This window comes from Pituophis catenifer, unplaced genomic scaffold (genome assembly GCF_029215685.1).
Source record: "Pituophis catenifer annectens isolate HBS135680 unplaced genomic scaffold, rPitCat1.0.hap2 SCAF_3, whole genome shotgun sequence".
Taxonomy (NCBI): domain Eukaryota; kingdom Metazoa; phylum Chordata; class Lepidosauria; order Squamata; family Colubridae; genus Pituophis; species Pituophis catenifer.
Window position 1 is genome coordinate 72,918,401 of NW_027256883.1, and position 11,775 is coordinate 72,930,175.

Below are 11,775 nucleotides of genomic sequence, written 5' to 3' on the forward strand. Positions count from 1 at the left end.
ATTCATCAATAATATCTGCTGGCAATTTAAATCTCTGCTCTTGCTCAAGCCTTGGCTGTTTCAGCAGTGCTTCTTACGCAAGAGTCACCCAAAGTCAGCTTCAGGCAAGAAGATCTGACCTTGTGGCTAGTTAAACTATTCCTACTTCCCTTTTTTATTTTACTAACATTGCCATCATGAGACTTGATTGCCCAATAGGACTGCCACTTAAATCAACGCAGCAGCCAATGTGGTGATGTGTAGAGCTCGTCACTTGGTGGTCATTTTGTTTGATGTATATTTTGCATTTGTGAGTAAAGTGTTAGGAACCCATTTTTGTGCACCCTTCCTTGTTATGCCCCTTCTTTGTTTCTTTCTGTATATCGTCTGTTGACTTCTCTGTGTATCTTCTTACTTCTTCTGTCAGACTTGTTTTGTATAGATCAGTGGTGGGGAAAGATGGTCCCTTTATGATTTGTGGACTTCAACTTCCAGAATTCCTGAGCCAGCCTTGCTGGCTCAGGAATTCTGGGCGTTGAAGTCCACAAGTCATAAAGGGACCATCATTCTCCATCCCTGATGTAGATATAGACCTGCATCCAGTAGCAAGTATCACACAGCTTCCAATGTTGATGGGCAAAATGGTTCCGCAGAAGAGATGAGACTTTTGAAATACTTGAAAAGAGAAATAATGTCATAAAGCTGCTAACTCTCATACACAGAATGAAAAGCATGGGGAAATCCTTTGCAAACTCAGATGAGGAGGGAAACATAAAGCAACTGGTTTGTTCAACTTCAGGACTGTGGGTTTCCCCGCTCAGTTGCTACTGCTATGTTCACCTCAGTAGAACTTGTTTTTCCAGCCCTTTTTTTTTTTTCACACTCTAGTAAACTGTCTGGTTTTAACATGACCACCCCTCCTCCATTAATCTCTGACATCACGTTCAAAAAATAAGGCTCTTTGAATTGTGCAGTATTCATGTGCCAAATTTGTGTGACGCCTTTTGCCTTTTATATGATGCTTGTTATTAAGTGATATATCAGGAACAGTGAGTTTCTAGTATAAATTTATTTTTCAGTGGAGTGGGGCCTTGTGTTTTTTGGGGGGAGGGAGATTTATTATTGACATCCAGGCTCCAAGTAAACACAGAGCACTTTTGCAGTCTGTATGCTGTGGAGTAGCTTTTTTTAATTCCCCACTCCTGTACATATAATAGTCTTTACTACAACCATGCACTAATATAGGGAAATTCTTGCATTTTACCACGGTTCAAGGTCCCCGTTGTGTTCATTCTGTCACCTACAATCCTCACCACTTTCTGATGTGACACTCCTTAACTTTACAAACAAGCAGAGAAAGAGAGCAAACGGTTGGAGATTGTATATTGTAAGAAGAGAGGAGCACTTGGTGATTTAAAAAAAAAATATTTGTTTTCAAGATGTGCATTTTTATTATTTTGATCTGAATCTGGTATTTGGAATTAATGTATTGTTATTCGTGCCCAACGTCCCTTGCAATTTGCCTCCCTGAAGACTGTCAGTTGAGTCCTCACAGCATTTTTGTTGAAGACGGTTTTGTAGAACATGTTTCTAATAAATTATGTTGCACGCCTAAATTTAAATTATTTTTTGATGAAGTAAGTGGGCATAAAATTATCCACTGGACCACAGGATTCTACTGAATGTGCTCAAGTGTAACCCTAGATTCTGAAGGCTACTCATAGAGCTTGACCTACCTGAACTTTGATCCATTTTCAAGGACTCACAGAAGTTTGTTACAGTTGTGGTGTGGTGGGTCTCTGCTGCTATCTCCTCCAATAATAAGCTGCATGTTGCTGGAGGCTTGCTCACAGCAAACCATTGGCAATATTTTTCCATCCCATCCCATTCAAGTATTCTTCTTAAGACTGGACTACTACATACTTGGCCCCCAGGTTGTTTCTGGAAAATCAACTACTTATTGCAGATTATCAAGCATTTGGACAGGTCTATTGTTTTTTACAGCTTTAGCATCGTCCATAGATGTTGGCAGAGGTCCCTAATATAGAGCTGATTGCACGCACACCACCAGAAGTCTGTAACTTTGACAAACTGTCAGGCAACCTCACAGGACTTGGCTATATTTATTTATTAGGCATTATTGATGTTTTAGTTTTTCCAGCGTGTGAAACGTTGCAGGTATGTGGTGTACAGCTTCATTCTTCTTGTTAAGTCTGAAAAGCACGTTTTATGGTATTTCTGCTCTTCAAAATTGAATGGAGGCCAGCAAGTAGGAGCCATGTACCACAAGGATCCATTCACACCTTTTTAGCACAACACTGTCTTTAACTGGGTGGTGTCTGCCCCCCCCCCCCCCCGTTGTTTTGAATTGTAAGCCAGTTTGAATGTTCAAGTGGGACAGAATGGCAATACATGTATTAAATCTAAATTTTAAAAAAGAGTTTAAAATATTGTTCTCTAATAGGAAAAGGTTGATCAACAAGAACACTGTCACCCATTGAAAATGGGAATGGGAGTGTGTCATCTAGCCGTTCCTTTCAATGGGTTCAGCAGAAGTGGTAGGAAACTTGTGTCTGCAAATATACTGCAGCATCAGTGTGGTTCGACTGCCACTACCATACTCATTGTATAATGTGAGGATGGCTTGAACGCTCCATTAAAAATGAACATTTGAGACTGATTTGTGTACCTGATGCCATTTTGTCCTATGGAGACCAAGCAACAACACACCAGTGCCACTACGGCCTTTCCCTGCAGCAGCCTTGAAGCTTAACCATCTGCAGAACCACAGAATGTGCTCTTGTCAGATAAAGCTTCTGCTGCATCACCTACAAGCTGTTGCAATGGGGTGTACAAAAAGGAGAGCGATGCTCTCTAGTTGCACAGATTTCAAGACCAGCTTTAGCACAAGAATGCCTGAAAACTGACTGCTGCAGAACACAGATCAAATCCTTGGTTCTTGCCAAATTTAAAAAAAAAATGGCATATCTTGTTTGGCAATTTCATAGAAAACCAAAGGAGAGAGATCTTAAGAACCATACATCAGACCTTCCAGCTATGAAGCCCTAGCAGGCTGCCTTGCCCTGGAAGAGAAAAAAATAAATCCTTATATTTATCCAAAAAAGGGAGACCATCAGTATCTGTTCTGTCCACTTCCAATTTTTCTACTTCTGCTTTCGGTAATTTGAGTTCAGCCATTTTTTGGGGAGGTATATTTGAAACTAATTTATTAGAAACCTTTTTAATAGCAAGAAAGTTCAGATCAAAATTGAACATTCCAAGACTTTCTGTGCCATTTGGTATCAAAGCATTTTGAAAATGGTGCAGAGAACCTTGTCATGGGTCATTGTAAGAATGAATTCTTAAGAGTATTCTGAATTGTTGGCTCGATTTTGTTTTCGTGTTGTTGTTTAAATTACCAACTATTTATGTCGCAAGATCCTAAAGCCAAACTAAAGAAGAAAAAAAAAGTCACCAAATTCAGAAGTGCCATTAAAATGAACTCTGAATGTCATATCAAGTTGCATCTATAGCTGGGACAGAAAGACAACAAGTGTTGAGTATGTTTCACACTTGATTTTTAAAAAAATAAAGTTAACAAAACCTCATTTTTTTCAATGTACTGTGTGAAAACTTTTTGGAACAGAGTAATGTGCTATGTCTGTAGTGGATGACATCCCCGCCCTTTCCCTCAATTTCTGATGATGTTTTCTTGACTAATCGTTGTTACTGTACTTTTTTTTATCATGAGTAGTTGGTGCTTCTTCATAGCACAAGCTTAACAATCAACTACTGGAGAACAGTCTTAAAAGCTAAATGTCTGCATGATGTTACACCCGTTGTACCTATTGAACAACTTTGTATGTAAATGTACAGGAATAAAAGACGTTGCTCCATTATTGCTGGACTCAGTGTTCATCTGTTCTATTGGGATTACCCCATTTTGCACTATTACAGATGCTGCTTTGCCCAAAGTTCTTTCCATGAAGACCTCCCCACCCCTTACCTTTCCAAGAATACCTCACTTTTTTCTATTCGGGGTAGAACCATGGTGACTGATTGAAGCTGAGCATTTACTGGCCGGATGCCCCTCCTGACACCCATGTGGCGTTCACAGCAGGTATTTTGTCTTTATGCTCTAGGAGAGAAATATCTGCCACTACCTAAGATTAAACTCTCAACCTTCCAAGTGCAAGGTGAGCATCTTCATCTTTAGGCCACCATGCCACTCCTTGCCTTGCTAAGAATGCCCTGTTAAAATCAGGAGCTGGAGGATTATGTAAATAAGAAGGAAAATGGCCATTGAAGCCTTCAATAGCTTTAATACAGCTATTAAACTTCCAGAGAAAACTCCTAAAAGCCACCAAAAAAAAAGTTCTTATTTAGAGCAACTGATTGGCAGCTTGAGGCAAAGAATACTGGATTAAATAGACTTTTGCCATTATCTAACAGGGTAGATTTGAATTTCTTAAGTATAGGTTTTAGAGATTTGGCAAGCAAAAAACAACAACACAAACTTGTCCTCCAAGATTAAATCCTGTCCCCAAACCGTAAATAGCCTCTAGGAATTATGCAGCATTTATGTAAAAATAAGAGTTAAACTTGCTCTCAGTTGCAGTGAACGTTAGCCAATACGACATAAGGAGCATAATTTCCTTACAAGCCTTTCACTGAAATTTCCACTGTAAACCAGGGATTCTTAACTTAGGGTCCCAGAGGCCCATTGGTGGTCTGTGGATAGATTTTAGGGAATCCATGGACCTGGATCAGCAAAACATTCTAACTTTATTTCACTAAATTTATCTGAAATGTAGCTTGTCTTGTTATTGATTTAATGGATGAATCACAAAGCACATACAGTAAATATTACATATTGGTTATTTTTTTAAATTTGACAATACAAGTGGTTTTCTTTGTAATACAATCTACATCTAGCTATTTTACTTTATACATTGAAATTCATTTTTCTGAGAAAGAGCCTGTGACTCCTTTTCTGCTTCATCTCACAGATGTTCTTCTACATGCTTCCCTATTTCTTGAAAAAAAATGTAAGCCTGCTCACCACTTGTGCTCATACAATGGGAAAGTAGTCAATCCCATTGCACATCATTCCATCAAAAATTGCTAGGGAAGCTGGTAAGACCACACTTATTGAGTAAGTTTTACCGTATACTGTATCAGCTGTTCCAGGCTGCAGGGATCGCCACTGCCCATTGGTGCCATTGGTGCCGCTGCCACCTATCACCGCCTCCGCACATCCCATTTTCAGCCTCCGCACGTCCCATTTTCAGCCTCCACATGTCCCATTTGTGGCCCATTCCAGGCAGCCTATCCCTGCCGCCTGGAACGAGCCGAAAACAGGACGCGTGGAGTCCAAAAATGGGGTGCGCGGAGGCCCAAAAATGGGGCGCAGGAGGTAGTGATAGGTGGCAGCAGCGATAGGTGGCAGCAGCGATGGACGGCGCCATAGGGAGGGATCCCTGCAGCCTGGAATAGCTGATTGGTGGTATTCCAGGAGGTAGATCCAACCGCCAATCAGCTGCTTGTGCTAAATCAGGCTATGCTGAAGCTGACCAGCTGTTTGCTGCAAGGAGGCAAATTGCTGGGAGGCAGAGGCCGAAGGCTGGGGGCTGGTGGGTGGGCAGGGTTTTGGCAACATTCGCTCTATAAGACGCACAGACATTTCCACCCACTTTTTTGGGGGGGAAAGTGTCTTGTAGTCTGAAAAATACAGTATTTTGTTCACTATGGGCATATATTCTGCAATGAATCCATTTCAAATCTGATACATTCCACTGAACAGTTTTGCTTTATCATTGATTGGATGCCACAGAACTAGATTGCATAAGAATGGAAAATTCAAAACAGATCTATGTCATATCAAGCAGAAACAGTAGGTGGCAACATCTGTCAAATATTGCAGCATTTATTCCAGTTCTATGTTCTCCCAACCAGAATATCTGAAGAGCTGAATACTTCTTTCCTTTTCATTATATATGTAGATTCATTCATTAGTTCAAAAAGAAGCTCAATTAAACTGAATGCATTTTGCCATCCCAAATATCTCAGTGACATTTTTTTAAAAAAAAATCTTCTTTGAAAAAAACAAATATGAACAAAAAAATGTGACTATCCCAAACTAAAATTTGTCTGGGAAAGTTGCCATTTCCTCCTTGATACGATTTTCCACAAGTAGTATAAAGCCACTGTCAGTATTTTGAATGTTATAGCTGACAAAAATCTGTTTTTTCGTCTTGCTGGCTAAAACATAAACAAAGCACAAGTCTATCAACCTTTGAAAGAAGGCATAGCAGAAATCAAATATTGTCATGTGTTTTCCACAGTTCCAAGCTTACAGTTGCTGACAAAAAATGGGTGTGAGTTGCTTTACATTTCCTTTACATTTGGGATAAATTCTCCACATAAAGCTTTGGGAGTTCTTCAGGATAAAAAGCTTACTTTAAACAGGAATTGAATTGCTTTCAATATCCCCAGGGAATATCTGGGAATAACTTTGAGCATGTTTATTATTATTATTTTAAAGCAGAGATGGAGAACTGTGGCCTCTTTATGACTTGTGGACTGTAACTCCCAAAATTCCTGAGCCAGCATGGGAATTTAGGAATTCTGGGAGTTGAATTCCACGAAGTCATGAAAGGGCCATAGTTCCTCATCCCAATTTAAAACAATAAACGTGCTCAAAGATTGCTTAAAGCTCACAAGGTTTATGATGATGCCATATAATTTGAGCCATTAGGGTTTTTTTAACTTTTGCATCATGGTGCCCAGCACATACAAAGGCTGTCAATCAAGCCAAACCTATGTGGTCATAGATTTTTTTCTTCCATTTCCCTGTGTTAATTTTTAAAAATCCATGCACATACGTACCTAGTCTTTGAGCTAAAGAATTTGAGGTATTGTCAGAAGCATTGCCAAAAAGTAAGGTAGTTGCTGGAATGGAGTCCTGGAACAAAGAAAAGGTTTTAGGAGCAATTCTATGCACTCATACATACATAGATCCTCTGCTCAGAAAAAAAAATAAAATTATTTATTTATTTATTTAGGGAATTTATATTGCCGCCTATTCGCACATGGTAACTCAAGGCGGCTTACAGAATATAAAACCCCATATAAAAACAATAAAACTAACAAAAGTCATATAATAAATTAATATACTAAAATTACCTCCCACCCACCGCCCCGGCGACAGCACCTCACATGAGCCATTTAATGGGCTCCATCCCACTCTGGGTTCCCCAGGCCAGCTGACAGAATCAGGTCTTCAGTGCCTTCCGGAAGAGTGCTAGAGTGGGGGCCATTCTAATCTCTGTGGGGATGTTGTTCAGAGAGAGGGGGTCACCACGGAGAAGGCCCTTCTTCTTGGTCAAACCAGGTGTATCTCCCTAGGGGATGGGACCCACAACATTCCCTGCCTCCCCCCTCTAATGGGTCGGGTAGATATAACCGACAAGAGACGGTCCCTCGGATATTTTTATTATTATTATTATTATTATTATTATTATTATTATTATTATTATTATTCATATTTCTACGCCGCCCACTCTCCGAGGACTCTGGGTGGCTTAGACCAAAGACAGTATACTAAATAGCATATTGCCCCCAAAATCTGGATCCTCATTTTACCCACCTCGGAAGGGTGGAAGGTTGAGTCAACCTTGAGCCAGTGAGATTTGATCCACTGATCTGCTGAACTAGCAGTCAGCTGAAGCAGTAGCAGTACTGCACTCTAATCACTGTGCCACCTCGGCTCTTGGAACCTGGTCCCAAGCCATGAAGGGCTTTAAAGGTGACACCTTGAATTGCACCTGGAAGCAAATTGGCAGCCAAAGCAGCTCCTGCAGAAAAGTGCTCATATATGTGAGCACTGGGGTCTGCACAAAACCATGTGGGACGCTGCATTTGCACCAACTTCCGGATGCTTTTCAAGGGCAGCCCTTCAAGTGTACAGCATGTTTCAATAGTCAAGACGGGAAGTGACTAGGGCATGAGTGACTGTGAGTAGAGATTGTTGGTATATTGGTATATTTATTGCTGTAATTAAGGAATTTTCCCCAATGTTAATGCCACTGAAGATACAAATTTTGCTTGATCCTTTTACTTAATATTTCTTTTCTAAAAATCTCGCTCCAAAGATGTATGAAAATACGTTTTTTGTTTATTAAACATATTACAATATCATGATGCACAAATTCATCTACCTGCCCTGGTTTTTCACTATTTCTGAAATTCTTTATTCCATTTTCCCTGTCAAATGCAACCATCTTGGGTTTTGATACATTAATCACATGTTCCTCACTGCATCACACAATCTAGTTAATATTCTCTGCAATAGTTCAGATTCTGTCAATTACAAGGTATCATCTACATTCAAATGTGCACATTCATTTATATCCTTTACCAATACACTTTTGCCATCTATAAATGTGTGCCATGGGAATGAGGGATGTAAACCTTACGTATGTGCCTACAGTGTCACAATGCAAGTACAAAAGGCCATCGTGGCACATGATTCATCATTTTAGCACTATCATAATGAGGAGCAGATGCCTATGCCATTGTAACAACAGGCATTCCTTACACATTTATCCATTAATACTTTTATTCCTAGACATAATTTGCTTCCATCCTACATATATATGCCAACGATCTTTAGAAGCTCCTATAAAAAAACTACAAAACAGTAGCCAAATGGAGTTTCTTCTGGGCAACAACAAAAAAAAAGCTGTACAAGTACTGTGAAATCATAAGCACCAATTGTAGGTAATTAATTGGTACATCAAATGTTGTACAGCCTTTTTTGACACCAATAACAGCTCAACCCTATGGCCTCTAGGTTTCAGAACCTAAGATACATTAGAATCATATGACTGGAAGGGACCATGAGGTCTTCTAGTCCACCCCCCTGCTCAAGGCAGGAGCCTTATGCCATCCCAGCCAAATGGTTGTCCAGTCTTGAGGTTTCTTGAAAACCTCCAATAATGGAGCACCCATAACCTCAGGAGTCAAGCTATTCTATTGACTGTTCTCACTGTCAGAAAAATTCTTTCTTCTACATTGGATCTGTCTTTAATAAGCTTCCACCCATTACTTTTTTTTATATATATATGCCGCCCTTCTCCAGAGACTCAGGGCGGCTTACAATGCGCTCAGCCTTCATTCTTTTGTATATTTATACAAAGTCAGCTTATTGCCCCCACAAACTGGGTCCTCAATTTACCTACCTTAGAAAGGATGGAAGGCTGAGTCAACCTTGAGTCTTGGCGAGATTCAAACCTGCAGTAATTGCAGGCAGCTGGTCTTAATAACCAGCTTAATAACAGGGTGCCTTAGACCACTGTACTACCAAGGCTTCTTGTCCTGCCCTCCGGTGCTTTGGAGAATCCCCTCTTCTCTGAGACAGCCCCTCAAATCATGGAAGAGTGTTATCGTGTGCCCCCAGCCCTTCTCTTTGATAGATTAGAATACCTAACTCAACTGTTTCCTGATATAAAATGAACATAGCCTGAAAATTAGGATAGCAACAGATTCACTGATCTTAATCAATAAGCATGCCAATCTATCAAGTTATGACTCCACCAAGATGAGAAAAAGGTATCTTGCATCCCCAAATGGGACAGAACCATAATGCAGTGTAGCTCTGAGTGACGCACAAACCCACAGCTTAATGATGATTGCTGAGGCTGTCAAAGAAAACTATCTCAGGGATCAATCCCAGAGTCCCATCCTGAAAGGAAAAATAGAAACCCCCATCATTTATTTTGCTGCCGGAAACTTGGGAAACAGACTTCCTGAAGAATCTGACTGTGTTCCATTCAGATAAACCAGGAGCTGCATTAGAGAAAACAAAAATCAGTGCAAGAGGCAAGAAGATGGCGTGATGGCGAACCTATGGCCTGCTGGCACGCAGAGCCCTCTCTGCAGGCACGCAAGCCGTCTCACAGCTCAGCTCCACCACACATGGGTGTGCGCATCTCCCACCGGCCAGCTGATTTTTGGGATGTGCAGGGGGAGGGGCGCATCCAAGAGATGTGCATGCATGCGCAGGGGGGTGGCACGTACATGCATAGGGGTGGCGCATACATGTGTGGGGCGGGAGTTGCAGCACTCCCCATGGCCCGTTTTTGGACCCAGGAGGCTGCAGGGAGGCCTGCTAGGCCAAAAACAGGGGGCGGCAGGGGTCACGTGCGCATGCACGGGGGGAGCATGGAGGAGGCCATGTGTGCATGCGCAGGGCCCCCTGCATTGCATTATGGGTGCCAGCACATGCGCGCTGTCGCGCACGCATGCATACGCTTTCGACACACGACGAGAAAAAGGTTAGCCATCACTGTGCTAAGGTGTATCGACTCCCTGGAGTCGAGCACCAGACACAGCACAAGTCCTTCTCTTAACAAGAATTTGGAAGCAGGTTGTCTCTGCTCACCTATACACAAATGATTCCAAGGAGTAGGAATGATGTGTCTCTCCTCAGAACCCACTTGGGTGCTTTAAAGATTAAGAGGAGTGGTGTGTTTTTCTTATAAGAATAGTTTAAGGCTGCAATGTCCTCTCCTATCTACTTTCTTGTGACTAAGCCTTGTGAAATCATGGGATCAACCTCTGGGGATATACAGGTTGTCCACAACTTACAACGCTTGTTTAGTGACTGTTTGAAATTACAACAGCATTGAAAAAAAGTGACTTATGGCCGTTTTTCACACTTATGACCCTTGTAGCATCCCCAGGGTCACATGATTTACATTCAAATGCTTGACTTGTATTTATGACGGTTGCAGAGTCCCCGGGTCACGTGATTTCCCAGTTTGCGACCTCCTGACAAGCGAAATCAATGAGGAAGCCAGATTCACTTTTAACAACTGTGTTGTCATTGAACCACTGCAGTGATTCACTTAACCAACATGGCAAGAAAAAGTCATCAAACGGGGCAAAACTCACTTAACTAATTTTCTCACTTAGGAACATAATTGGTGGGGCGCGGGGGGGGGGTCAATTGTGGTCGTAAGTTAAGGACTACCTGCACCCACAAAGCTGAGCTGCAGCACGAGTTCGCCTCCTCATAGCTCTGTTAAAAAAAAAAAAAGACAAGACAAGACAAGGCAGACCACGGCTTGCATCTGCGGAGAAAATGGTTGCTAGGTGGGTCGGGAGCCAACCGGCAGCTACCCCACTTTTGCAGTACGATGTGCATCGTCTCCTACTTCCTTTACCCCCCAAAGCTGCAACCTCAGATGGGCAAAAGGTCCGGAACTCACGCGGGGGGTGCACATGGCCACGGCCAAGTTGCTGAGCTCCGGGGCGTCTCCGACCCAAAGGAAGAGCGAGTCCTGCAGGCGCATGGCGTGGAAATGCACCAGCTGCTCCGCTAAACGCCCGCAGAAATTGTGCAGCGAGATTCCCCCTTCCTCGGCCGGCGGGGCGGGAGCCGAGACCCGCTCGGCGGTGTCTCCTCTTCCCGGCTCCTGCGCTTCCTCCATCGCCGCCACTAAGCAGCCGCCGCTAGCAACGGTAGGCCAAAGCAAGCGATCCCCGATCGCGTTGTCAGTGGGCCAGAAGCGGGCGTGGCCCTCGCTTACTTTTTAGTCTTTCTTCCAAGCGGCGTCTCGGCTTCCATGACCGCCTTCTTTCTTTCTTTCTTTCTTTCTTTCTTTCTTTCTTTCTTTCTTTCTTTCTTTCTTTCTATTTTAATACACGCTGAACCGTAAAGGAATGGTTAGATTGGATTCAATTCACGCATCGCTGGCCATAACCACAGTTTGGTTAACCACCTTGTTGTGC

General features: G+C 42.2%; 1 protein-coding gene across 1 annotated transcript; it reads right to left on the bottom strand.

Annotated features, from left to right (window-relative positions):
• Positions 1-5,889: 5,889 nt before the first annotated feature.
• Positions 5,890-11,489, bottom strand: PSMG4 (proteasome assembly chaperone 4). The gene is made up of 3 exons (XM_070942538.1): positions 11,253-11,489; positions 6,868-6,943; positions 5,890-6,240 (listed from the first exon to the last, which is right to left on the bottom strand). The coding sequence occupies exons 1-3, from the start codon at positions 11,472-11,474 to the stop codon at positions 6,119-6,121; spliced, it is 420 nt and encodes a 139-aa protein (XP_070798639.1). The 5' UTR covers positions 11,475-11,489; the 3' UTR covers positions 5,890-6,118.
• Between the last annotated feature and the right edge of the window lie 286 nt (positions 11,490-11,775).

Excerpts from the sequence above, each read along its gene's own strand:
- PSMG4 (XM_070942538.1), bottom strand. The coding sequence starts at position 11,474 with ATGGAGGAAGCGCAGGAGCCGGGAAGAGGAGACACCGCCGAGCGGGTC. Across the intron at positions 6,944-11,252 it reads TGGCCATGTGCACCCCCCGC|GACTCCATTCCAGCAACTAC; the intron begins GTGAGTTCCGGA and ends TCTTTGTTCCAG. Across the intron at positions 6,241-6,867 it reads TTCTTTAGCTCAAAGACTAG|CCAGCAAGACGAAAAAACAG; the intron begins GTACGTATGTGC and ends TTTATGTTTTAG.